This window comes from Stomoxys calcitrans, chromosome 1, assembly GCF_963082655.1.
Source record: "Stomoxys calcitrans chromosome 1, idStoCalc2.1, whole genome shotgun sequence".
NCBI lineage: Eukaryota > Metazoa > Arthropoda > Insecta > Diptera > Muscidae > Stomoxys > Stomoxys calcitrans.
In genome coordinates this window covers 161,023,635-161,048,492 of record NC_081552.1, presented here as the reverse complement: position 1 = coordinate 161,048,492, position 24,858 = coordinate 161,023,635, and the positions used below count along the sequence as shown (strand labels likewise).

At 38.2% G+C, this 24,858-nt stretch overlaps 1 protein-coding gene across 5 annotated transcripts in view; it reads left to right on the top strand.

The window, feature by feature from the left end:
• The first annotated feature begins 10,366 nt into the window (after positions 1–10,366).
• The window catches only part of LOC106089140 (voltage-dependent calcium channel subunit alpha-2/delta-3), a 172,083-nt gene continuing 157,591 nt past the window's right edge, over positions 10,367–24,858 (top strand). For all 5 annotated transcript variants that reach the window (XM_013254920.1, XM_013254919.2, XM_013254918.2 and 2 more), the window contains exons 1-2: positions 10,367–10,904; positions 10,964–11,045. In XM_013254920.1, the coding sequence (XP_013110374.1) occupies positions 10,789–10,904; positions 10,964–11,045 (198 nt within the window). In that variant the 5' untranslated portion in view covers positions 10,367–10,788. The remainder of the gene's footprint in view (positions 10,905–10,963; positions 11,046–24,858) is intronic.

Here is a 24,858-nt window from a genome sequence, read left to right as displayed (position 1 = left end):
TTTTAAAAACAGTTGCATATCTTGGTACTTTTATCGATTATTTATCTATGCAATCGGGTTTATTTGGGATTTAAAAATAAATCCTGCAAGAATTATATTTATTTTTGTATGAATTTAATGGTACAATCATCTGTTTTCCATTTATAAAATCAGCTGACAAGAGCTATTAGTCCGGATTTAATGAGCAGTGTAAACGGTGTTTTAATCTCGAAAAGGCCACAAATCCGGATTTAGTGGCCAAAGTAAACGTACTTTAAACGGGCAGAATTTGTTTTTGGATTAATTTAAATCCATATCATAATAATTTCAATGCAAACGTTAAAAATTGCAACATTTTGCGTGATATTAAGTGCTAAATCCTATGTTTTTTTGCAGGTTTTACCACACAAAAATAAATCCCATTTCTGCAGCATTTATTTTCAAATAAACCCGGTTTCATGGCTGAATAATCGCTTAAAGTACCAAAATATGCTACGGTTTTCATGTGTACGCATGTACGCTTGTGTATTAAATCCCCAAAAACGCAATGTATACGGACAGGATTTGTGTTAGAACCCTGTTCACATTGCTTATTAAATCCGGATTTAAGGTGCTCGTAAGTTGGTTTTACTTACTTACTTTACTTTTATTGGCTATGACAGAATACTTGTTCCACTAGCAAAACGTAGAATAGCGTTCCAAGCGCCTCGATCTTCTGCGCTCATTCCAAAATATCTGACCCCAAGTTTCGAGGTGTCCCTCACCACTTGATCTTTCCATTGGGCTTTTGGTCTTCCCGGCTTGCGTGCCTTCAAAAGACTTCTTTGCTGGTGCTTCTTCATCCATTCTGACAACATGACCTAGCTAACGCGACGTTGTATTTTGATGCGTATAACTGTGCTATCGTCGTCATACAGCTCGTGGTTCATACGTCGCCTATATTCTCCATTATCGCAAACTGGTCCATATAAAGGGTGATTTTTTTGAGGTTAGGATTTTCATGCATTAGTATTTGACAGATCACGTGGGATTTCAGACATGGTGTCAAAGAGAAAGATGCTCAGTATGCTTTGACATTTCATCATGAATAGACTTACTAACGAGCAACGCTTGCAATTCATTGAATTTTATTACCAAAATCAGTGTTCGGTTCGAAATGTGTTCATTCACCGTAACGTTGCGTCCAACAGCATCTTTGAAAAAATACGGTCCAATGATTCCACCAGCGTACAAACCACACCAAACAGTGCATTTTTCGGGATGCATGGGCAGTTCTTGAACGGCTTCTGGTTGCTCACTCCAAATGCGGCAATTTTGCTTATTTACGTAGCCATTCAACCAGAAATGAGCCTCATCGCTGAACAAAATTTGTCAAAATTTGAACACATTTCGAACCGAACACTGATTTTGGTAATAAAATTCAATGATTTGCAAGCGTTGCTCGTTAGTAAGTCTATTCATGATGAAATGTCAAAGCATACTGAGCATCTTTCTCTTTGACACCATGTCTGAAATCCCACGTGATCTGTCAAATACTAATGCATGAAAATCCTAACCTCAAAAAAATCACCCTTTATTTAACGAAGAATCTTTCTCTCAAATACTCCAAGCACCGCCTCATCTGCTTTCACAAGTACCCATGCTTTAGAACCATATAACAGCACGGGTAGTATCAGTGTCTTGCATAGTGTAATCTTCGTCTGTCGGGAGTTGGCTTTGTTTCTAAACTGCTTACTTAGTCCAAAGTACCATCTGTTTGCCGGTATTATTCTTCGCTTAATCTCAAAACTGGTGTCATTCGTTTCGGTTACGGCGGTGCCGAGGTCGATAAAGTTACTGACTATCTCAAAGTTGTGGTTTCCAACTTTCTCCATTTTCTTTATCTGCTCGCTTTTTTTATCTGCTCCAGCTGCCTTGTTGTTTTTTAGTAAACATTCTATACCATCATCATTGATTGGTTCTGCGGTATCCTCTTCGCCGCCAACGTCGGGCACTAGCTGTTGGGTTAAATGTTCTTTCCATATCCTCAGCATATTATCTGTGTCAGTTACCAGATTTCCGTCTTTGTATCTGCAGGAGGATGTGCCTGCACCAAACCCATCGGTTTGATGTTTAATTCTTTGGAAGAATTTTCGGACTTCATTCTGACTCCTGTACATCTCAATTCGCTCACATTCACGTCTTTCCAGTTCCTTTTTCTTTCTGCGGAATAGACGTTTCTCCTCTCTGCTTTTCTCCCTATACCTCTCCTTCATCTGGTGCGTTGCTACTGATTGCAGGGTTGCTCCATATGCCGCATTCTTGGCTTTAGTGGCATCTCGACACACTTGGTCGTACCATGGGTTTCTCGGAGGAGGCTTCCGGTACCCAAGTACGGGTTTCGCGGCATTTTCCATGGAGTGGGCAATAGTTTGCCACTGCGCCATTTTATCATCGGAACAAGGAATGCTTTCATCAATCCATTTGTTGTGTTTGCAGTTTTTCAATGTCAATCTTCCGTGCAGTGTCAGATCGTACTTTCCTCGCCATGTTCAAACGGGTGCGAACCTTTGCTACAACAAGGTAATGATCCCAATCTATATTCGCTCCACGGATCTATCGTACATCTAACACGCTGGATGAATGCCTTCCATCTATCACAACGTGATCAATTTGGTTCCTCGTGTTTTGATCGAGTGACAACCATTTGGCTTTGTGAATATTTTTATGTTGAAATCTGGTGCTACTAATTACCATGTTTTTTGCCGCGGCGATGTCAATCAGCCTCAACCCATTACTAGACGTTATCTCGTGGAGGCTAAACTTTCCGACTGTTGGACCAAAAATGTCTTCCTTCCCTATCTTCGCATTAAAATCTCCCAGAACGATTTTAATATCATGGGCGGGGTACCGATCATACTCTCTCTCTAGGCGCTCGTAGAAAATATCCTTGGTCTGCTCGTATTTGTCTTCCGTCGGGGGATGGGCACAAATAAGGCTGATGTTGAGAATTTGTCTTTTATGTGGATTGTGGCTAGCCTCTCATCCACCGGAGTAAAGCTGGAGACAAGATGTTTCAATCTCCGACTAACCACAAATCCACAGCCAAATTCATGCCTCGTGTTATGGTAGCTATAGTATAGTTCGTCACCATTTGGTGTTGTAGTAACGCCATTCCCAGTCCATCGCACTTCCTGTAAGGCGGTAATATCTGCCTTGTACTTCTCTAATATATCCGCCAGCGCGTCAGTTGGTTTTATAAAGGGAAAACCAGATGATCGAGCCATTAAATCCGGATTTATAGAGCAGTGTAAACGGGGTTCAAGATAAATCGATACAGGTAAAGCTGCCATTAGAAGATAAGACATGTCATATGTAATTTCAAAAACAGCAACACTGAAAAATTTAATATGACAAACGGATTTTGGAATAAATATGCAACTTTTTCGATTGAATCGAGCTCTTATTTCATCGAACATACATGTTGATACCTGAATATAAAAAGAACAAAACATATGAGAATACATGCTGACTAGTGCGCGTTCTATTCATATTCGACGTACATAAGACAAGTCTTATGAATACAGAAAGTGACAGTGTCATCGTCTAATGGCAGCTTTAGATAAACAATTGTTTTAAAATAAAAAATTCTGGCGATACTTATGAGGTATTTTCCTTAGATAAATGTCAATTTATTGACCCGAGAAGGACAAGTCTAGTTGAGGAGACATTCGTCGTATCTGTGCCGCTGGACAGCCACAATAATTTTCATGGTGCCAAGGCGCTGGTCCCAGACGGAATCTCTACACAGCAAAAATATTTGCTATAACAGCAATTGTTTTGCTGCTAAAAATGGGAAAGCAGACATTATTGCTGTTTCAGTAATCATAGGGATGCTGTATTAACAAACAATTCTAACTGCTATTTCAACTAACAAAACCGCTATCTTGAGCATACAAGTCTGCTACTTTTTATGGTTGCCTGTTACATGTTTTGATTTTAGCCATTTTTTAGAATTTTTGTTTGAAGGGATGATTTTTATTTGTGTGAATATTGCTGTATAGAAGCTACCTAAACCATCCATTAAGTATTTACTTCGAAATGTGGCTGAGCCAGCTCGCATTTTTTGTTATTGCTCTACTAATGTGTACATGACTAGTATGGCCTTTTGTATCTAAATTAAAAGAAAAAAGGTTATAGAAAGTATACATTCAGTGGGGATTATAAACACCAACTGACACACATATTTTCATTTGTGTTCTATTTTTTCTTCTAACATCCCCTTCATAATTAGGCAGCAGTCATTTTCAGCAAACAACAGACTTTTCAGCAGTAAGCCTGCTGCTCTGAAATTGCAGAACTTTGCTGTAATAGAAGAACTGCTGCTACAAAGCAACAAAATTAACTACTAATATTCAGCAGACAGACAGTGTTTGCTATTTTCAGCAAACTTTTTCTATGAGTCCACACTCATCTGCCTGGAGTCGAGTACCTTACAACTGTCCTCAGCCTGTCTGAATACTATTATAGTACTCGATGCTTGGAAGATGGGCAGTGTGATCCCGCTACTGAAACCTGGAAAGGACACGAGCAAGGGGGAGTCGTACAGACCGATCTCCCTTCTCTGATCAGTCACCAAGACGCATGAGGGACTACTCCTCCCGATTCTCCCGTTGGACAATTCCATTCGCCGAGCATCAGCATGCACTTCGAAGGCTGCATAGGACTACAACAACTTTACACGCCATCACCGTATTGTCCCGCTGTGCGTCACTTTTTTAACCACTAAATCCCATAGCAGCATCTTTCCTCCTTAAAAAAATCAAAGGAACGATGTTGGCTTCGTCGTAGCTCTCCGATGAGGATGATTCCATCGAAAAATTTACGAAACCAATAATTGCTTTTTCTTGGTGTCTGGAAGGATACGAGGGTTACCTTTTATATTTCGGGATTGGACAACCCTTGTGTTGCAATCTGCCAACTGAGGTTTTACATACTCAGAAGGTTTTGTCTTGTTTACAGTAACTTAAAAAATTCATCTCGCCCAAAAAAATGGAATTAAGTCGTGAACATTTTCGTGCGATTCTATTTTACAACTTTCGACGTGGATTAACTCAACAACAGTGCATCGATGAACTGAATTCAATTTTTGGCGATGAAGCTTCATCAAGGATCAGTGTACCGATGGCATGGTGAATTACTCTGAGGTCGTAGTTCACTCCAAGACGAATTTCGTAAAGGTCGTCCAAAATCAGTTGCTGTTCCAAAAACCATTCATGCTGTGCGCCAACTGATATTGCAAAATCGTCATGTGACCTATCGTGAGATTGAGACAACCTTAGGTATTAATGGGACCAGCATAGATTCAATATTGCACGAACATTTTACCGTCAAAAAAATTTATTCTCGTTGGATCCTACGCAATACCCAAATATACCCACAATACTACAAATACTCCAAAAATACGATCGCGGTGCTTCGAAACACGTCAATGACATTGTGACAGGTGATGAATCATGGATTTACGCGTATGAGCCCGAAAGTAAACAGCAGTCGACTGTATGGGTGTTGCAAGATGAGCCAAATCCAACAAAAGTTGCTCGAGCACGAAACACTTCCAAGCAAATGATCGCCTGATTTTTCGGAAAAAATTGGGCATCGCAATCGTACCACTAGAACAACGCAGAATAGTTAATTATGAGTGGTACACAACTATTTGTTTGTCAGTTGTCCAAGAAATCAGGAAAACCAACCGCCGAAGACGGATCACTTTTCACCACGACAATGCGAGCTCTCGAACTGCCAAAATTTGATTTCTCTCTCGCTCTCTCTTTTGCTGGCAAACAAAGTACGCAAACGACTTCCAGAAAAAAATTTATGCAAATTTGCACAAATTTTTTAGTTCCCGAACACAGCTTGTCTTGGGATATGCCCATGATGTAACGAAGAGATAACAAACAGCTGAGTACAATATTTTCTCGCGAAGTGAGTTTTTGTTGTGTGTGTGCATTATAGTTACAATTATGTGTGTGTGTCTTATGGTTCTTATAAGAATCAGTAGAGCCGGGAGTAGGCTTAGAATGGACTCCAAAGACCCAATAGCTGCGATGGTGGTATCAGGCCGTAGCATGATGTCTGCTAATGAGACCTCGAGAAACCATGAGACTGGTTTCTCGAGGTCTCACCGCTGCCACGGTCAAAACAGGAGGGGAAGGTGTCGAAACGGCACTCGACAAGCCTTGTGTGGGTGGGTCATCCGGTTGGATTGGGCCCAAGGTGAGCGCTACCGGGGAGAGAGCGGAACTTAAAAAGTACTTCGACAGCACCAGCTAATAAAGCATCTCAGGAGGAATCGTCCTGAGGAAAAGTGGTTCCACTGCTTTCTCAACTGTCCCTGGACGCGTAAGGAAACTCATCATGACAAGATCGAATGAATCTTGTGACGATGAATTCTTGGCGGACTCAGAAGACGAGGCTAACGCAACAGTGGTGGAAAATAAGAATTCTTACTACGGTGCGGTTTCTGCAGGTTAATCTGTACCATTGTAAGGCGTCTTCGGCGCACTAAAGGTCTTTCTGATGGCAGGAGTATTTGACGTGGTTCTTATCCAGTAACCATGGGTTTGTGGACTAGGTATTCCTGAATTTAAACAACTAAAGGGTGCAGGGAATGAGAGACACAGCCTGTATTCTTTCGAAGAGTAGTCTATGTGGTTTTCTTCTTCCATCGCTAAGCACTGAAGATTCAATAGTAGGCAGCCTTGAAATGAATAAGTCTCATTACTGGCCCGCTTCCATACATGTGAAACACGATTCAGAGATGCCTTGAAGTCGCTTCTAAAGACACTCATTGTAGGAAATGATGCTAATGCACATCACTAGATATATGGAAGTTCGGATATCAACGAAAGGGGTGGGCTGCTTATCGAATATATTATAAGTTGCAATCTGACGATTTGTTATAAAGGGAATAAACCGACCTTTATTACAAGGAACAGGCAGGAGGTACTAGATGTTACCTTTGTATCGGAAAATCTAAGCGAAAGGATATGCAACTGGGAAGTGTTGGATGAACCCAGCTTCTCTGATCGTCGATGTATTAGTTTCAGAGGACGAGGCGGATTGGGATAGATTTCGGCACATTCTGCACGTATATCCCTTCTAGACCATTAAAAGAAGCGGAAACTGCGGAGGACATAGACATAATGGTCAAGCGGATCACGAAGGGCCTGAATGACAGCATGTCCTAGTGACAAGCAAATGGATAAACAGCGACCGCCATGGTGGACTCCTAAACTGGTTGCTCTAAGAAAGGGCTAAAGGAATTTGTTCAACAGAGCGAAAACCACAAGGGCACCACAAGATTGCGACATCTATAAGGCTGAGCTAAGAACATACGAGGGTGAGCTGAGAAAGGCTCAGAACAAGTCCTGGGTGGAATTCTGCAGCTCCGAGGAGGCCTCTAGGCTAAGGAAGATTCTATCCTTGAGACATTGCATGGACAATGTCTAGTGAGAAAACATTATAGCTACTTGTTGACACACATTTCCGGAGAAACTCTCCAACTAACAACGTAGCTCTAGAATAGGTTGCCACTGGTATGTATTCGTCGGAGGTTATTGGGGAAATTGTGTCTGAGCCGAAAATCATTTGGGCGATAAAAAGTTTCGGCTCCTTTAAGTCACCAGGCCCTGATGATGTATCACCGCTTGAACTACAAGCTGTGTCCGACAGACTGGCTCCTTGATTAGAAAGATATACTCTGCTTGCATTTGCATGTCGTATATACTTGTGGGATGAATGGACACAAAGGTTATATTCATTCCAAAAGCAGGAAGACCGTAACATACGAAAGCGAAAAATTCGCGTCCTATTAGTGTGTCCTCCTTCATGCTGAAGACTCTTGAGAGGTTGATAGAAACATATCTTAGGGCAAAGATGCCTGGAGATCGCCTGTCTTGGCAACAGCATGTATATGATAAGGCAAGTCCACTAAAACAACCCCTAACGACCTAATCGGCTACATAGAGGGTTCTCTTGCTAGCATTTCTTGACATTGAAGGTGCTTTCAACAATTTAAAACCGACGTCAATCATGAAGGAACAGCAGTTTCTAGGCATCAACACTACAGTAAGAAAGTTTTTTAATAACTTACTTACCAAAATATATACTGCGCAGATCTTAAAAGATGGGTCAGCAGAGGCACACCTCCAGGTTTACTGTCTCCTCTAGTCTGAAATATAGCTATTAACAACATACATATTATTGTCTCTGGAAGAAAAATGTGTAAAAGTGGTCGCGTATGCTGATGACGTTGCTATTGCTGTTGGGGGAAATGTTTCCAGCACTTTTGTACAGATACTTCAGGAAACCGAAAGGCGTGAATTCGTGCAGGACAGAAGTAGTTCTTTTCAGCAGGAGATACAAAGTACCTACAGTGGCACCTGTCTCCTTGGGAGGAGAGAATGTTCCATTAGCTAAAAGCGCAAAATACCTGGGTGTTCTTCTGGATAGGAAGTTGAACTTCAAATCAAAAATTTTGGAAGGCCAAGAAACCTACAAGTGAGCAAAAAGTTGGGGGGTTTAAGCCGCGTGCCATGCACTGGGTATATACCATGACTGAATACAACTTTTTCTCCCGAAGTGCACTATCTGTCAACGCATTTTGGTTGTGTATGCGTATTATAGTTAAGAACTATAACACACACAAACAATGAAAAATGGCGCGAACTAGTAACATACACAAAATCAGAGTTGCACTAATCATTGATTTTGACAGATAGTGCACCCAATATTTTGTTGTTGGGCAACTGCCACTACCTGTAAATGAATATATACTTCAATTGCCAGACCTATTAAGCTATATGGTGTTGTGGTCTAGTGGATGGCTCTTCAATAGTCCATCTGCTGTTCAATACTCAGCCGGATCCAAAGGATGACAGTCAAAACTAGAACTGGTCATATAGAGAAGGTTACCCGACCGCTGCAATGTGTATCAAGCAGAGATCCTTGCAATTAAAGATGAGGTGGAATGGCTAAGATATACTCGTAACGTTATAGTCGTTATATATTGGCATAAATATCTTCTCAGACAGCCAGTCAGCCATTAAATTCCTGGAGAATGTATTTCTGAAATCAAACACCGCCCTCGACTGTCGCAGATCTCTCAACGAGATGGCTGAATAGTTAAAATTCACCTGTTCTGGGTGTCGAGCAACTGAGATATCCCAGGGAATTGTAGAGGGATCGAGCTTGCGAGACTAGGAACTACCTTACACATTTTAGGGGAACTGGAATCTGTGGGTATGCTACTAGCGACATGTAAGCTAAGTCTTCAAGATCAGGCTCGTTGTGTACACTCAAAAGTTATGTGGCCTAATCTAGACTTGAAGATGTCTACCGGTTTGCTGTCGCTGGCTAGAACAGACGTCTCAATCATACTGTCCGTGAGACAGGCTACTGTCTGATCGGAAAACATGCACACAGGCTGAAGGTTGCCAGTAGTGACTTTTGCCGAAGCTGTGAGGGCGTCGAGGAAGAAAAGACTATAGAACATCTACTACGTATGTATCCCGCACTTTAGGTTCTCATTTCCTTGAGAACTTGTCAGATCTAGCGGATGTGAATACTCGTATTCACAAGTTTGTGGGTTTTTTAAGCGATCTGGATAGTACAACAATAGGAACCAGAAGGCATATTCCTGTGGTATCACAATAGACGAAAACGTCCAAGTGAGTCTTATGGCAGACTGCCACATAAACCTAACCTAATGTCCCGTAGATATTCCTTTGGGTTACGCTCATTTTGATTTCTCCATTTCTTTGAGTGAAATTCAATCGTACATAGCTTATTGAGTTAAGTTTTTGTTACCTGCTTTTACACCCTATGCTAGTGACCTACTTTTGTGTGGCATAGAAATTTGTGAATGTCACAATTCCAAGTTCAACAAACAAAGTAAAGCGGTTAAAATGAGAAACAAACTGTTGCTCATGGCATATACACGGAGTACAACCCATCCACCATTCATTTGATTTAAAAATACTACAAGGTCCAATAACCCCCCTTTCTTCAACTCTTGGTCAATGGGGCCGATGTAAACAATCTCACCGAGCAAACTCCAAATGTTGTTTACGTTTGCTATCATCTCTATGGCGCTCGCAAAGAAAACACAAACAACCACCTGTTACTAACCTCCAGATGCCGGTACACGTGGACCCAATGTAAACATAAACAAATACATGGAGCAAAGGGACATGCGCCACCATTTCAGGAGTCTGCGCATAAATCCGTTGGAAGAGTCCAGCACGTCTGTAACATCCGTAACCGAGGAGGTCTCTTTGTAACACACGCAATGTAATGGATGAACTCATCGCTGCGACACAAATTCGACAAAAATTATCAAAAACACCAGTGTAGATACAAGACGTGTTTTTCATACGTACAAAAAATTAACAAAAGAAATCTGAAGTGGTGAAAGCACAGGAAAATTTCAATAAAAGGAAGTTTATTTAAGTTGCTCAATAAAATAACTAAATATTGAAGTTTTGTCGAAAGCATTTTTGCTAAAGGAAATCTTCCACCTATTATCAAAGCTTCAACGTCAGAATATTTCACGGAATTCGTTGTATTACGCGGCGTCTATCATGGTGATAGCGCTGGCATGATTCAATAATCCAATGAAAAAGTCATTTGTGGTCGTTCTAACTTATCTAAATAAATATCTAGAATATATGCCAGGCTAATGCATCGCTTCCATCACATCAGTAGCAGCAGCAGTGCTAGAAAATAGTTTTCAAATTAGTCTTAAGGAGGAAAATCAACTTTGCCAGAATGTTGATAAGAGAAGTTTGCTCGTTTTTATTTCGAATCTACATTTCGTTTTATATCGTCCATTGGCCCAATGGTGGAAGCCTGGTGGTGTCTGGTGAAAAAATCAATTATAACCTGTAAATATGGTCTCCGGAAAGGAATCAACATATCCTTAACTCATCGTATTCCGTTTCAGTGTACATTCCTGGGCAGACAAATTGGGCATGGAGTTGTTCCATTTAGGTGATTTTATTACACGTCGCAAAGAAGTTCAAGAGGTTAGTATCATTGTATGATTGTGTGTGTGTGTGTGTGGTGTATATGTTTCTATTATGCGTAGAGAAGTTCCAAATACCTCAAGCCACTTCATTGGAGCAGTGTCTTCTATATTGATTTTTCCAGCAAATGCCTTTGCACCACTCACATGCTGTGTGTCTGCCTGTCTGCCTATGCCTTGTTATTTAGCAGTACAACAGAAATGAAATCTAGGTTAAATGTGCATAAGAAATGACATGAACTGATACGCTGGTGGATGTTTAAATGTCTTTTTATAATAACTTTTTTATAGATTGATAAATAACGTCTGATACGGAGGGGGTGGAGGAAAACTAAATAGCAACGCTGGTTTTTAACATTGCAAAGCTTGGCAAGTTTTTAAGTGATAGCGTGGGTGCCGATTTATTAATATGGACAAAGGCGACCGATTTGGCACTTGTGGCATCTATGATTGAAAACAGTAGATTGAGACAAAAAAAGTAATAAATAAATTACCAAGGACACAAATCCTTTTATAAGTATTTAATAAGTGAAATTTCAATTTACTTCGCGACAATTCGAGATAAGTGGAGATTAGTCCACAGCTTTTGGTCTATTGATTTCAGCATTACAAGAGGTTCAGACATTTGAAGACGAATTAAATTTTGATACACGCAAAGAAATAAAAAGGTTTGAGACATTTTTACGACAAACAAAATACTTTTATTACGATATTTTTCTTTTATTTTAACTATATAACGTTTCGCTTCAACATAACACACGTTAGCCATTATTGGACGTAACTAACTTTGTTTTGTTGTAAACCCTCTAGCACTTTGCCTACGTCGAAAAGACCTTTCTTATGTTGTAAAACCAAAAACTTTTTTAATGACAAAAGAGATTTGATTGCTGCAAACGATTATTTGTTAACCGCACCAATAATTATTCTCTTCGCTGGTATTGACACATATAGACTCAGACACGGAAATTGTTTCTATTCTTGTGACTGACCAAAGATCAGTCAGTATTTTGAGCAGCTCGGTCGAATACGGTTGGTAAATTCAGAAAGTGAACATTTTTAAAGTGCCTTAGGTACAAAAATTCTGTATATGAACAATGAAAAGTATTGTCAGGGTAAAAAAGCTTTATGTTTGTCACAAATTCTTGCAGGAATTTATGTCAAAAACATGAACTTTTATCGTAAACAAAGTCCAACGTTTTTCACAAAAGAAGTTTATTTTTAGAACATTTCTTTTATGTGAATTGAGTTATTTTTTGCTGGATCCGAATTGGCGAATGTGTTTTACATCGTTGCACTAAGGTTCCAATGGCCGGTTTTAAAGCAAACAAATCGCAGGAAGCTGCTGGGCTCTAAATTTTGAACCAGCGGCTGTTAGAATATTAAAACCCTTAAAGTTTTAGAACTTACACAAAAAATATCACGAAAATATTTCAATTAAAAAATTAACTGAATCAATTATTTTTTAATTAAAACCGGACTTTTTTTCAATTACGATCGTGGAATTTAGGACAAACATGCAAATTTTGCCCATGAACATTCCACTAAGAATCTGGGGCAAACTTCTCACATATCAATGAGTGCAGTCCGATTCCAGTTGTAAACTCAATGATAAGGGCCTCATTTTTATAGACGAGTGCGAACGGTATGGCACACCGACATCTCTTTCGAAAAAAGTTTAACATGGCATAATTCCTCACAAATGTTGTCAACATTAGGAGGGGAAAACCACCGTTGAAAATTTTTTCCCAGGGGTTCAGCGTCATAGGCGGAGGCCACCGTAGCGCAGAGGTTAGAATGTAATTTTCCATTAAAAAATAATTGATACAATAATTTTCTAAATTGAATCTGAACTTTTTTCAATTACGATCGTGATTGAAATTTTTGAATAAAAAAAATTAATTGATTCAATCACATTTTTAATTGAATCGTAAAAAATTTTATAAATAAAATATGATTGAAAATGTTATCTTTTTCAATAAACAATAACGGCCTACACCACTGGCTGTTTTCTGTCACTCGATTCGTTCGCTAAGTATTGCAAACAGTTGATTATAAACGGAAAAAAAACGTTTTCATTGAATTAGAGAATGAATCGAGTGACAAAAAGAAAAAAAAAATGTTTGTGGTCTAGGCAGTAAATAAATTTTTAATGGAAAAAACTTCTCGCCAAAGAGGTGTTGCTCTGCGGCACGCCGTTCGGACTCGGCTATAAAATGGAGGTCCCTTATCATTGAGGCTAAAATTGAATCGGACAGCACTCATTGATTTGTAAAAAGTTTGCCCCAGTTCCTTAATGGAATGTTCATGGGCAAATTTGCATTTGCAATGAAAGCGGGAACTTTTTAGATTTAACAGCACTGTTATGACAGTCCGTTTTTGAAAAAGTCTAGCCACTCAAAATTTTGTTAAATACTTTTTATATATATGGAAGATACAACTCCCTCACAAACAGTCTTTCGTATACCTCTTTAAATTTCTAATCTTATTAATGATCAAAATATGCATATTAATGGCATAACGGCTTCTTTAGCATCGATCTAATTAAAACATACTCTGGATAAATGTTTTTCTGTCGGGTTCACTTCCGCAATGCATGTAATTCATAAAGTACTGCTCCGCTACTATTTCTTTTATAATTCGGGAAACAATATTTTCCGTTTCATATTTGGAAAAACTCTCGGAGTTGTTTGTTTCTAAAAGCTCTATTACACGACATGTAGTTGTCTTATGACATGTCAAATTTAGCACATGTTGAGTTAAACATGTCGTGTGATACCCCCAACCCCAAATTAAATTGTTGTCACAAATTTATTATTTAAACAGCTTTCTCACAACATTAACAATTTTTACGCATAAAAAAATTAGCTTTTGCTCAAATTTTTAGGTTATGTCATATGAAAATAACAAAGAGGTGTGATAGCAAAAATGATGCAAAATTGCAAATTTTGCCCATGAACATTCCACTGAGAAACTGGGGAAACTTCTCACATATCAATGAGTGCAGCGTGTGTAATAGCGTCTTAAGGATTGCATCGAAATCGAGAGTGCGCCCTAACAACACGCTTTTCGCAAAATTTTAATATAACCTTTGAATATTTTAAATTTTTAACTGATCTAATTAAAAAATTAATTGGATATTTCAAAAATTTCAATTGGATCAATTGAAAATTTCAAAAATTTTCAATCATTATTTTAATTGAATATGCAGTTTTTTTAATTGAAAATTTGTTAATTCACCCTTTTCTGTGATTTATATTATCATTTTCATGATTGAAGCAGTTTCAATTAAAAAATTGGTTGAATCACATGTTTAGCGCTTAATTTATTTAGTCTTGAAATAATCCATACAATACGATATTGTCCGGCTGCAGACCACAGGGTAATATGTTTCTATTACAAATCGAAAACAAAAACCATTGTTTATTAAAGTTAGGCAAAAAATTTGTCGTTTGCTTTATAATAGCATTTGACTGGTTTCCTTGATCGCGATTTTGTTTGGAACCACCCAAACTCGTTGGTAGGATTTGTCAAAAGGCATGTCTTCTCGGTTGAAACTATGCTCTTAAGAGTATTTTCATTCGCAGCACGAAAGAAAATAAGTCCACTTATATTAGTTTGTCCAAAAAGTAATTGCGGACTTTTCTTATAGTCGGCGTTGACAAATTTTTTCACAGCTTGTGACTCTGTAATTGCATTATTTCTTCTGTCAGTTATCAGCTGTTACTTTTAGCTTGCTTTAGAAAAAAAATGTAAAAAAAGTATATTTGATTAAAGTTCATTCTAAGTTTTATTAAAAATGCATTTACTTTCTTTTAAAAAATCCGCAATTACTTTTTGGGCAACCCAAAAAACCCAAACGAAGCATCCAACTATACACAGCGTAATACACGTTATGTGTTTTTAGCATCGACTTTTTTCAAAAAAAGCTCCAATCCAAAATCCAATTGAGGCACAATCGGGCAAAACTGTTTTGATATATTCCAATATATAGCCGAGGACTCCCTGAACTAGAAAAACCAAGATTCGACGCTTAATACGTTTGAATATTAGTTTTCCCAGAAAAACATAAAAATTTGTTAGTTTCCGAAATTTATTTTTTAACGATATGTAAAATTATGATTTGTACTGTAGCAAAATTTAAAAAATTAGTTCAACGCTGAAACAGATATAAAGTTTCAAGATCATATGACTTACGGAAAAAATGCGTACAAAAATTATACGAAATCATATTCATGAACCTACTGTTACGAAGTTATATGTTCTAAGACCATATTTTTCTGGAACATGAAAGAGAATTTTATACCCTTATAGCTTGAAATTTCAGTTTTGAAATAAACGAAACTTTTCAGGACAAATTCCCCATAGTGCACAGTGGGAGAAAATCGAAAAATACTAGTAAAAAATATGCCGTGTGAGAACGGGTAGAGATATCTCTTTGAAATGGTTAGAGCTAAGGTTAGTGCAAAATTTAAAATTTTCATTTGTAGTCCGCATATATCTTTCACCCGAAAGCTCCCACATATATCTTTCACCCCATATGGCCTATTAAGGCTGTAGGAGTAACAATTTTAGTCCGATCTCTACAAAATTTTGTATGACATATTTTTATTGATATCCCAATACAAAACATGCATTCTGAACGCATCAACCGCTTTTTCAGTTGTAGAAAAACATTGAGGTCTCATTTTTTTTTAATTTTTTACGTACGGGAATAAAAAGAAGTCATTCGGTGCCAAGTCAGGACTATACGCCGGATGACTCATCAAATCAATATTTTGAGTGCTCAAAAATGCAGTTGTTGGATACGATGTGTGAGAGCTCGCATTATCGTAGTGAAGAATGATCCCTCTTCGGCGGTTCCTGATTTCTTGGAAGACAACTGGCAAACAAATAATTTTGTACCGCTCAGAATTGACTGTTCTGCGTTGTTCTAGTGGTACGATTGCGATATGTTCAATTTTGCCGAAAAAACAAGCGATCATTTGCTTGGAAGTGTTTCGTGCTCGAGCAACTTTTGTTGGATTTGGCTTATCTTGAAACACCCATACAGTCGACTGCTGTTTACTTTCGGGCTCATACCCGTAAATCCACGATGCATCACCTGTCCCAATGTCATTGACGTGTTTCGAAGCATGTGATCGTATTTTTTGGAGCATTTCTTTCGACCAATCGATACGAGCCTTTTTTGAGCGATTAACAAATTCAACGCGAACAAATTTTTTTGACGGTCAAATGTTCATGCAATATTGAATATATGTTGGTCCCACTAATGCCCAAGTTTTTCTCACGATAGGTCATATGCCGATTTTGCAATATCAGTACCCGCACAGCATCAATGGTTTTTGGAACAACCACTAATTTTGGACGACCTTCACGAAATTCGACTTGGAGTGAACTACGACCTCGGTTGAATTCACCAGCTTCATCGCCAAAAATTTAATTAAGTTCATCGATGCACTGTTGTCGAATTAATCCACGTTGAAAGTTGTAAAAAGTAATCGCACGAAAATGTTCACTATTTAATTCCATTTTTTGGGCGAGATGAATCTTTTAAGTTACTGTAAACAACACAAATAGCGCTCATATGTCAAAACGTTCTGAGTACGTATAACATAAAAAAAATATCAAACTTTCCGATAGAGCTGTCAGTTGGTAAATTGCAACACAAGGGTTGTCCAGTCCCGAAATAAAAAGTAACCTTTGTAAAGGGTGATTTTTTGAGGTTAGGATTTTCATGCATTAGTATTTGACAGATCACGTGGGATTTCAGACATGGTGTCAAAGAGAAAGATGCTCAGTATGCTTTGACATTTCATCATGAATAGACTTACTAACGAGCAACGCTTGCAAATCATTGAATTTTATTACTAAAATCAGTGTTCGGTTCGAAATGTGTTCATTCACCGTAACGTTGCGTCCAACAGCATCTTTGAAAAAATACGGTCCAATGATTCCACCAGCGTACAAACCACACCAAACAGTGCATTTTTCGGGATGCATGGGCAGTTCTTGAACGGCTTCTGGTTGCTCTTCACTCCAAATGCGGCAATTTTGCTTATTTACGTAGCCATTCAACCAGAAATGAGCCTTATCGCTGAACGGTGAATGAACACATTTCGAACCGAACACTGATTTTGGTAATAAAATTCAATGATTTGCAAGCGTTGCTCGTTAGTAAGTCTATTCATGATGAAATGTCAAAGCATACTGAGCATCTTTCTCTTTGACACCATGTCTGAAATCCCACGTGATCTGTCAAATACTAATGCATGAAAATCCTAACCTCAAAAAAATCACCCTTTATATACAAATTTAAAAAAAATAAATTTTGTAAAGTTTTGTATAAAAAATTTGGGCAATTTTCACGTAGAATTTTGGACACGCATAAACCAAACTTATCATCAATATATATTTTTCGTGTTTTGGTATAAGAGAGCTCAATTTGTGCTTAACGCAATTACATAAGCTAAATTTTGATGCATGAAACATCAAAAATGTTAAATTTGGGTTTGGGCCGTTTATTTGATTTCTGCCCATAGTACGTCGCACAGTGTAATAGAAACAAACAAGTAAAAGCGTGCTAAGTTCGGCCGGGCCGAATCTTATATACCCTCCACCATGGATCGCATTTGTCGAGTTCTTTTCCCGGCATCTCTTCTTAGGCAAAAAAGGATATAAGAAAAGAGTTGCTCTGCTATTAAAACGATATCAAGATATGGTCCGGTTCGGCCCACAATTAAATTATATGTTGGAGACATGTGTAAAATGTCAGCCAATTCGTATAAGAATTGCGCCCATTGGGGCTCACGAAATAAAATAGAGAGAACGATTTATATGAGATCTGTATCGGGCTATAGACCGATTCAGACCATAATAAACACGTTTGTTGATGGTCATGAGAGGATCCGTCGTACAAAATTTCAGGCATATCGGATAATAATTGCGACCTCTAGGGGTCAAGAAGTCAAGATCCCAGATCGGTTTATATGGCAGCTATATCAGGTTATGAACCGATTTGAACCATACTTGGCACAGTTGTTGGATATCATAACGAAATACTTCGTGCAAAAATTCATTCAAATCGGATAAGAATTGTGCCCTCTAGAGGCTCAAGAAGTCAAGACCCAAGATCGGTTTATATGGCAGCTATATCAGGTTATGGACCGATTTAAACCATACTTGGCAAGGTTGTTGGGTATCATAACAAAACATGTCGTGCGAAATTCCATTCCATTCGGATTAGAATTGCGCCCTCTAGAGGCTCAAGAAGTCAAGACCCAAGATCGGTTTATATGGCAGCTATATCAGGTTATAGACCGATTTGAACCATACTTGGCACAGTTGTTGGATATAATAACAAAACACGTCGTGGAAAATTTCATTCCAATCGGATAAGAATTGCGCACTCTAGAGGCTCACGAAGTCAAGACCCAAGATCGGTTTATATGGCAGCTATATCAGGTTATGGACCTATTTGAACCATACTTGGCACAGTTGTTGGATATCATAACAAAACACGTCGTGCAAAATTTCATTCTGATCGGATAAGAATTGCGCACGCTAGAGGCTCAAGAAGTCAAGACCCAAGATCGGTTTATATGGCAGCTATATCAGGTTATGGACCGATTTGAACTATACTTGGCACAGTTGTTGGATATCATAACAAAACACGTCGTGCAAAATTTCATTCTAATCGGATAAGAATTGCGCACTCTAGAGGCTCAAGAAGTCAAGACCCAAGATCGGTTTATATGGCAGCTATATCAAAACATGGACCGATATGGCCCATTTACAATACCAACCGACCTACACCAATAAGAAGTATTTGTGCAAAATTTCAAGCGGCTAGCTTTACTCCTTCGGAAGTTAGCGTGCTTTCGACAGACAGACGGACGGACGGACGGACGGACAGACGGACGGACATGGCTAGATCGACATAAAATTTCACGACGATCAAGAATATATATACTTTATGGGGTCTCAGACGAATATTTCGAGTAGTTACAAACAGAATGACGAAATTAGTATACCCCCCATCTTATGGTGGAGGGTATAAAAAAAAACTAGTAAAAAATATGTCATTTGGGAGCGGATAGGGAAATTTGAAATGGGTTAAGCTGAGGTGTTATCGAGATCATGTTCAAAATTTCAAAGCCCTAGGTGGTCTTGGCCCCTCTAGGCACGATTCTAAAGTTGGTCACCTCAGAATTTCGAAAAATTATTCGGGCTGCTAAATCTTTATTTGTGGTCCGATTTCCAAACTTCTTTTTTGCTGGATAGTGCTTAAAAATCCCTACAAAAGAATCCGCTTGAGGTGTACAATATCTTAACTATTCGACTTTTTGTTTCTTGTTGCGAAAATTTGGACCGAGATTTCGATTTTCAGTTTGATGCATGACTTGGATTGGTGACAATATTAAAGCTGAAGTTACATACCACGTGCAGCACTTATGCGTGCTTAAGCAAACAAAAGCGCCCACGAGCGTTCATTTGGTTGAGTTACATACCATGCGCCTTTTGCTGCATATGAATTTTTAAAAATCTGCTTATTTATGTCTTTCCAACGTTAATTTCAATGCAAATTGTCAGTAATGTTGTTTAGAATACTTTCTATAAAACAATTTCTTGATTTAACAGACAGGAAAAAAATAATTCAATCAAAGTTGAGAGTTGGTTAACTTATTCCGTCAGATGCGTGCGTGCATTCTTTGTGTTACTCACACAATACAAACCAAACTATTTTAATTTTTATTTATTGGGTTGCCCAAAAAGTAATTGTGGATTTTTTAAAAGAAAGTAAATGCATTTTTAATAAAACTTAGAATGAACTTTAATCAAATATACTTTTTTTACACTTTTTCTAAAGCAAGCTAAAAGTAACAGCTGATAACCGACAGAAGAAAAAATGCAATTACAGAGTCACAAGCTGTGAAAAAATTTGTCAACGCCGACTATATGAAAAATCCGCAATTACTTTTTGGGCAACCCAATAGTTAAAAGTTATACAGTTTAAAAATAAAAAAATGGGAAAAATCTAATTTTTTGCATTTTTTGGTCAAAACAAGTATTTTCTTAATAAGTCTTTATTGAAAAAAGTTGCTAATATACGTTTTGCGGAATTGTGTTTTTTGATATATTCGAACTATTTTTGCAAATTCGTTATTTTTTTGGTAATAATTGAAATATGCATCTTAGACCCCATAAAGTATATATATTCTTGATCGTCATGACATTTTAAGTCGATCTAGCCATGTCCGTCCGTCTGTCGAAAGCACGCTAATTTTCGAAGGAGTAAAGCTAGCCGCTTTAAATTTTGCTCAAACACTTCTTATTAGTGTAGGTCGGTTGGGATTGTTAATGGGCCAAACCGGTTCATGTTTTGATATAGCTGCCATACAAACCGATCTTGGGTCTTGACTTCTTGAACATCTAGAAGGCGCAATTCTTATCCGATTTGGCTGAAATTTTGGTTTTTGGTATCATTTCCAACAACTGTGCTAAATATGGTTCAAATCGGTTTATAACCTCATATAGCTGCCATATAAACCGATCTTGGATCTTGACTTCTTGAACCCCTAAAGGGCGCAGTTCTGAAGTTGTTTTTTATGACTTCCAACAACTGTGCCAAACTGATATAGCTGCCATATAAACCGATCTTGGGTCTTGACTTCTTGAGCCACTAGAGGGCGCAATTCTCATCCGATTTGGCCTAAATTGTGCATGAAGTGTTTCGTTATGACTTCCAATAACTGTGCTAAGTGGGGTTGAAATCGGTTCATTAAATGATATAGCTGCCATATGAACCAATCTTGGATCTTGACTTCTTGAACCACTGAAGGGCGCAGTTCTTATCCGATTTGTCTGATCTTTAGCATGAAGTTGTTTGTTATGACTTCCAATAACTGTGCCAAATATGGATCAAATTGGTCTATAAAGTGATATAGCTCCCATATAAACCGATCTTGGATCTTGACTTCTTGAACCACTAGAGGGCGCAATTCTTATCCGATTTGACTGAAATTTAGCATGACTATTTTGTTAAGACTTCCAACAACAACGATAAATATGGTTCAAATCGATACATAACCTGATATAGCTACCATACAAACCGATCTGGGGTTTTGACTTCTTGAGCCTCTAGAGGGAGCAATTCTTATCCGATTTGGCCGAAATTGTGTTCAACGGCCTTCAACATACGTGTTCAATGTGGTCTTAATTGATCTATAGCCTGATACAGCTCCAATATAAACCGATCTCCCGAATTTGGCGTAATATTAAATATTACCCAATGACTTCTACTATGGTCTTCAACATTTAATTTACTTATGGTCCGAATCGGATTATAACTTGCTTAACGATTCTTTTCCATTATTCTTTGTTTGCCTAAAAAGAGATACCGCTCAAAGAACTCGACAAATGCGATTCATGGTGGAGGGTATATAAATTCGGCCCGGCCGAACTTATCACGCTCTTACTTGTTTTTTATTTGATTTTTCATCTTCACATGGAAGACATCATTCGGAATAGAACAAATAATTTCTACTAAGATGCTTAAATACCTAAACTTTTTATTCTTTTTTTATTATGGAGGCATATTGTAGATGCGTTTTAAGTGATGTTTGCACCAGTACCCCAATTCTGTAACTTATAACGAACATCGTTTATTAAATATGTCGACAAAAAAATCGTTTGCCCTAAAAACTATGTTATTCTCTAATTTTTTGTTAAAAGAAATCGTTATCTCTTTTTTCTCTCTGGCAACTCTACCCAAAAAAAAAAACCAAAAACACAAAAAGGACTCGACAAAAATAATAAATAATTCTTCTCATAGCCTGAAATTCTTTTTTATTAATTTAGAAACATCGCGAATCTAAATAAAATGTACACAATTATCTAGGAAAAAAGCTATCAATACTAACTATTCGTATAAAACTTTTGCGCGCTTACCACGCTTTTTAACTGATTGTACACACATATCCGAAATGTTTTAAGAAAAAACAAAAGAAAATACTCTAAAGCCATCGTAAATATTAATCTTTATTTATTTCGTTAAAGTAAACACCAAATAATTGTTCGACGTTAGTTAACGAATTTCTATTCGTTAGCAAAAACAGCTGATTTTAAAGATGTCGATTATCGTTAAAAGTGGCTACTAAATACCAAATTCGTTAAATTTTCTGTAATCGCTTGTTAACTAAACGATTTTCGTTAAAACACTTCACTTGTTCTCAACATGCAAACAATTATTTGTACTAAACAATATTTTTAGCCTCAACAGCAAATTTACTATAAAATGCCGATTTTGAAATCATTTTTAACCAAAATGGGTATTTAGGGGGTTTTTGTAAAAAATTCGGGCTGATTTTATTTTTGGTTTATTAACCAGTGAAAATCCTTTTCTGGCCCAAAAATTCACTTTATTCCACATTTTTTTACTTCCAAACTGTATGAGTTTTAAGTGAAATATCGGATGTTGACGCATATTGCAGCAAAGTCATTGTAAATTTTGTCACCAATCCAAATCATACATAAAAAGAAAATCGAACCATATTAATTTGTGTAAATCGCAATTTTCATCCAATCGTCTTAAAATTTGGCAAATGCATTTTTTTGGCGTAGAGAGAGGTTAAAATTTATGTATAGATCTCATATATATATTTCGCCCGATTTTCACGCCTAAAGCCACGATACAGCGAATCCTGCCAATTTCCATGACCAATTTTCATAGGCGAGACACAATATTCACTGATGAGGTTGTAAATACCGGTAACCCGGTGCGAAGCAGAGTTTATTTAAATTATATTTCAAAGCTTAAGAAAATTCGCAAATACAAGTTAATAAGCTTTGATCGCCCAAAAGTTTTAATAACACATATAAATGGTTAGGAAAATGAGCTTAATATAAATTAATGTGTTGAATTTCTTGATGGTGGTGTGGAAGTACCTCATGATATTAATTTGTCTAGCTATTTAGGTGAAATTGTAAGTTGTCATCCAAACTGTGCAACTATAAGAATAGTATTCATACAATATTACTTACTATACTTTAATTAGCTATGACAACATTTCTTCCATTAGCCGAACTTAGAATAGCGTTCCAAGCGCCCTGATCTTCTGCGCTCATTCTAAAATCTCTGACACCAAGTTTCGAGTTGTCTCCCACCACTTGATATTTCCATCATGCTTTTGGTTTTCCCGGTTTGCGTGTACCACCATATTTGCCTTAAAAATACTACTTTGCTGGAGCTTCTTCATCCATTCTGACAACATGACCAGTCAAAACTGGCGTCATTTGTTTCGGTTACGGCGGTGCCGAGGTAGACAAAGTTGCTATCTCAAAGTTGTGATTCCCAACTTTCTCCATTTTCTTTATCTGCTCGGTTGTACAAGGCGTTTTGGGAGTTGAAACCATCCATTTCGTCTTATCTCCATTTACTACCAGACCCATTTTCATTGACCCACTTTCAATTTTTTCAAAGGTAGCAGTTACTACTTCCGGTGACCGACTTATGGTGTCAATGCTGTCCGCATAGGCGAGAAGCATGTGTTTTCTTGTGATTAGTGTGCCATATCTATTCACACCTGCAACTCGTATAATCTTCTCCAGCAGGATATTAAACTTGCTGATACGCGTTCCTCAGTATCAGCAAGTGTCATCCTGCAGTCTTATTAATTTTGCAGGGATACCAAACTCAGACATGGCTTGAAATACCTTTGCACGCAAAGGGGTATCGAATATCGAGAGCGGCTTTGTGGTCAACAAAGAGCTGGTAGATGTTGAGTTGTCCTTCTCGAGGTTTTTCCAGGATTTGGCGCAGTATGAAAATCTGCTGTAGGGTGGATTTACCAGGACTAAAGCCGCATTGATAGGGCCCAATTATATCATTGACTTTTTGTTTTAATTTTTCACACAGTACGCTCGAGAGTATCTTGTATGCGATGGGAAGGATACTTATTCCTCTGTAGTTGCCACATTCCGTCTCCTTTCTTGTGTACGGGACATAGTATGCTGAGGTTCCAATTGTCGGGTATGCGTTCTTCTAACCAGATTGCGCAGACAAGCTGATGCATACGCCTTATCAGAATGTCGCTTCCGGTTCAGTGGGTAACCCGTCGGCTCCTGCTGACTTGTTGTTTTTAGTCGGGTCACTGCTACTTGGACCTCATTCTGAATAGGAGGTAAACATTCTATACCATCATCATTGATTGGTTCTGCGGTATCCTCTTCGCCGCCAACGTCGGGCACTAGCTGTTGGGTTAAATGTTCTTTCCATATCCTCAGCATATTATCTGTGTCAGTTACCAGATTTCCTTTTTTGTCTCTGCAGGTGGATGTGCCTGCACCAAAGCCATCGGTTTGATGTTTAATTCTTTGGTAGAATTTCCGGACTTCATTCTGACTCCTGTACATCTCAATTCGCTCACACTCACGTCTTTTCATTTCCTTTTTCTTTCTGCGGAATAGACGTTTTTCCTCTCTGCTTTCTCCCGATACCTTTCCTTCATCTGGCGCATTGCTACTGATTGCAGGGTTGTTCTATATGCCGCATTCTTGGCTTCAGTAGCATCTCGACACGCGCAAGGTCGTACCATGGGTTTCTTGGAGGAGGCTTCCGGTACCCAAATACGAATTTAGCGACATTTTCCATGGAGTGGGCAATAGTTTGCCACTGCGCCATTATATCATCGGAACAAGGAGAGCTTTCATCAAGCAGTTGGAGCAGTGGAGTGTGCCGTTGCATCTGTTGTGTTTGAAGCTTTTCAATGTCCAGCTTACATGCAGTGTCAGATCGTACTTTTTTTCGCCTTGCTCAA